General features: G+C 35.4%; 1 protein-coding gene across 2 annotated transcripts in view; it reads right to left on the minus strand.

The window, feature by feature from the left end:
• Positions 1 to 351: 351 nt before the first annotated feature.
• The window catches only part of Arl6 (ADP-ribosylation factor-like 6), a 26666-nt gene continuing 22906 nt past the window's right edge, over positions 352 to 4111 (minus strand). For both annotated transcript variants that reach the window (XM_013503509.1, XM_013503500.1), the window contains one exon: positions 352 to 968. In XM_013503509.1, coding sequence (XP_013358963.1) covers positions 943 to 968 — 26 coding nt within the window. In that variant the 3' untranslated portion in view covers positions 352 to 942. The remainder of the gene's footprint in view (positions 969 to 4111) is intronic.

Below are 4111 nucleotides of genomic sequence, written 5' to 3' on the forward strand. Positions count from 1 at the left end.
TTAAAGGAAAAAACAAGTAACTATACTTATTAAAGTCAAACATAATTAATTTACTTTTATTACCTTACTCTGAAGATGCAGGATTTTCATTCAGTTAATGAAATAAAATTCTGTACCATGTATGAAAAGGTTCTGAGATTCTCACATATTTTAAGCTCTGTCAAGTTCAGGAATGTCTTATCTTGCATTACTAGTGTTTACAACTATGCTTGACTAGTAGGTACAGGAATGTTCAATGTACAATGAATAAATTCAGTTTAACTTAGTCTTAGGCCATGTATACACAGTAAAACACCAAATATCATTAACACAGCATTACTCTTTTCAGTATAAACAAAGCACACTAATCAGTACATGTAGTTTTTGTTTTATTGATAGGGACACATAGTATAATTTTAACACTTATTAATCACCCATGGTCACATACAAGTATTTAAAGTTTTCTTCACAAGTACATTCATGCCCCAAAGTAGTAGTATAAACTAAAATTTTAAAACAATTAAAAAATAAAATTACATTTAATATGGTGTGAATCATGATGGGAAACTGAGAGGGTTTACAACACTTTTTTTGTTTGTTTGTTTTGGTGCTGGGAATTGAACTCAGCACCTTGCATTTGCCAGGCAGGCGCTTATGCCACTGAGTTACGTCCCCAGCCCTATAACACTTTTTAAACATTCTAATTACAACCAAATATAAGCCTTTACCAAGAAGTTGTTATATCCAGGGTGTTCTTTTGAGGGAAGATTTAGTTTTTATATAATTAATAGCCAGATTAGCATGCCTGATGTCCTCTGTTCTTAAAAAGCTCATTTAAAATCCATACATACAAGCAGAATGTCATATTCTTGGATGCATACACATCTTTTATCAAATTTATTCAGTTTGCCTTTGATATATTCATTCAAATCACAACTGCTGAGATTTCCAGATGCTATCTTTTCATGTCTTCGCACTTTGAATCTGATCTGATAATGAAATCAAACAAACAATATCAGTCTCAATAGGAAAAAAAAAGGCCTTCTAAAGTAATCCAAAGCAATTACCTAGAATACTAAAAACAAACAAACAAAAAACTGGCATAGATTCAGGAAAAAGGAACTCTCCACTGTTGGTGGGCATGTAATGCACATCAAAATAGAGGTTCCTCACAAAGCTAAAAACCAACCTATCATATGATCTTGCTATACTGTTCCTCAGTATAATATATGCCTAGAATTAAAGTCAACATGCTATGGAGACACCTCATGTCCATGTTTACTGCAGCACAATTCACAACAGCTAACACACGAAAGAGCATAGGGGCCCATCAACAGACAAATAAAGAAAATGTGATACATAAAATTTCATCCATAAAGAAGCATGAAACCATTCCATTTGCAGGTACATGAACAGAGCACTGTGTTAAGTGAAATAAGCCAAACTCTGAAAGTCAAGCAGCATTATGTTATCTCTCACCTGAGGAATCTAGGAAAAAATTTTAGAAAGATGACATGGAAGCAAAGGCTATTGGAGAAGAGACAGGCAACTGGGGTGGGAGAAGACCAATGTTATGTGGAAAGGAGGAGGTACGGTGGGGGTAGAGACGATCAAAATACATTACAGGGATGCATGGATATGCCAAAATGACACCCACTGTTCTGTATAATACACATTAATAGAAAGACACTCCATCACACATCTGTATAACCCTACACAGACATCTGTTTTCCTTAAAGTACAACTTATGTTAGTTTTAATTTTTGTCAAAGTTGTAAAGAATCAACTAGTTCTATAAGACTTGTATGAAAAATAATTGTAACTTGCTTTACCTCTCCTATTTTAGAAGCAACTACTTCCAAATCCCTTTTGAATGAGGACTTATATCTCTACATACACTTTGATACTATTTCTGTAAATATCAGTAATATAATAGAAAGCTTCAGTTTTTATATTCATGTGGTCATCTGCAATTCTCATTATACTTCTAATATTCTCATTCTACACACCCCTATCCATTCCAGCTGTTTCCTTAATGTAGTTAACACTTCCACAGTTTCAACCTTTATTATTATGCACATTACACAATCCATCATTTTCATCTTCTTAAAGAACTCTCCTCTGCGGTCTTTCAAAGCTCTCCGATTTACACCTGCTATTCTCTAAGCCTACCAGAGTTATATTTCCTTTTATCATTCTAGGATCTCCACCAACATCCTAGATTTCTTCTCCCATTCTTTTGTGCTGCTTTTCCTGCTTCATGGTCATTATTTCTCTATTAGGTTTATCCCCTTGTCCTGAAACATAATCTTCTTAGTGACTACCTTAGTAAAAGGCATAGACAAAATTCTTGAGACTTTACCCAAGTGAAGATGTCTTTTAGTGTCACAGTATATTAATACTGCCTAAGAATAATTCCTAAGAATAATTTTCTCAATGTGATTTTCCAGGTATTGCCTAATGATCTTACAGTCTCCAAGGTGTTTCTGTTGAGAAGTCTGATACTATTCTGTATCCATATCCTTGTATGTCCATGGAAACAAGCCAGTTTCCAGCTAGAGTCTGCCTTTGTCACTATGTGACTTCCAGTCACCTCACCCCCACCCGTTTCATCCTTCCTTAAGTCACACTAACAGTAAAAAGACTTTTTAAAGTAGACAGTAAAGTACATGGGCAAAAGAAATGAAGGGTGACAATGGTAGCCAAATTTTTAAATCTGGCTACCTGATGGGCATTGAATGATTTATCAGACCTCAGAAAGGTGAATTCTATGCCAGCAGTGGAGAAAGCTAAATGTAGCCTAATTCTAGACTCAGTAGCCTAATTCTAGGCTCAGTAGCCTAATTCTATTGATTGCTGCTATGTTAGTTACTTCAGCAGACAGAATAATTTAATCTGTACATTAGCTTACAACGTTTAATTTTTAATTTTACAGATAAAATTATCTTCATAAGGTAGGCAGAGAGGTTAATTAATACACATATGTAGTAATAAACTTACTGGACTTAAAAGCCCAAGTCTTTCTATAATTATTTTGTGCCACTTATAGAAAATAAGGACACTACTATTTACCATGCAGAAGACTGTTGTAAAGGGAACATAAAGTAATATGGCAACAAAGGACACAAAAATGTACTTTCAACAATGTGTCTTTCATACAAAGATCAGGAGGCAAGACAGATAATAATTCAAAAAAGCCAAAGAAACAAAATTTGCTACCAAGAGGACTTGGCTATTGGTAGTGCTGTGTTGGATCATTACTGACACCCAGTGGCCTGACTGCAACAGCTAAAATAAAACCAGAAAAGGACTAAGGGGAGGAGCTAAGAGCTACAATTTAAAATCAAGATAACCATCAATGTATTTTCAGTAAGTACTATGCTCTGAATTACATTATTAGGAGTGATAGTAAAGTTTTCATCTCATGTTACATCTTCACCTGTGAATAAAGGTAGGCATTTGTAAAGTAAGAAATCAGGGCTGAAAATATGCTTTTAGTATCTTTTGTTTCTGGTCAGACTCCATCCTAAAACCTGGACTACATCTTTTCAATAGTCTAATAAACTACACTGGTGGATTCCCAGAAAAATCCCACTAGTCCTTATTACAATCACTAGCGGTTTTCAATTATATTTTACTTAATTAACTGTGACTAGAATTTTCTTTGTAGTTTGATGATAAATGTCATGACTGCAAAATACAAAAGAAAGAAATACAATGGTCTGGATAGCTAGGCAGTACAATAACATACAAATGTTTACAAAATGTATCTTTAGTACAGGGAGGTAGGCAGGCAGGCAGACCATTTCTAAATGACCCACTACGACACATTCTATGTATTCCTGCTGTTATTTCCAAAACTGCAGATAAGAAAAAAAAAATCAGACATACTAGGCATTAAAATACTATTACAGAATAACTTTCAATTTCTAGCCCTAAGATTATAATTGGAACTTTTATCTTACTATTTACCCTTGTGTGGGAAAGAGAGGTCCAGAGGTCTGGTTGACAGCCGTGGCGGAGGAGCGAGTCTGAGCACACTTGGACTCGTCATGTCCTCGGCACACCGAGTGAGTCGCCCTGCCTAGGCTGTCCCGCTCTGACCTCATACTTCCGCACTGCACCCCCCCCC

The sequence above is a fragment of the Chinchilla lanigera genome, unplaced genomic scaffold, assembly GCF_000276665.1.
Source record: "Chinchilla lanigera isolate Chin_1 unplaced genomic scaffold, ChiLan1.0 scaffold00006, whole genome shotgun sequence".
Lineage (NCBI taxonomy): Eukaryota > Metazoa > Chordata > Mammalia > Rodentia > Chinchillidae > Chinchilla > Chinchilla lanigera.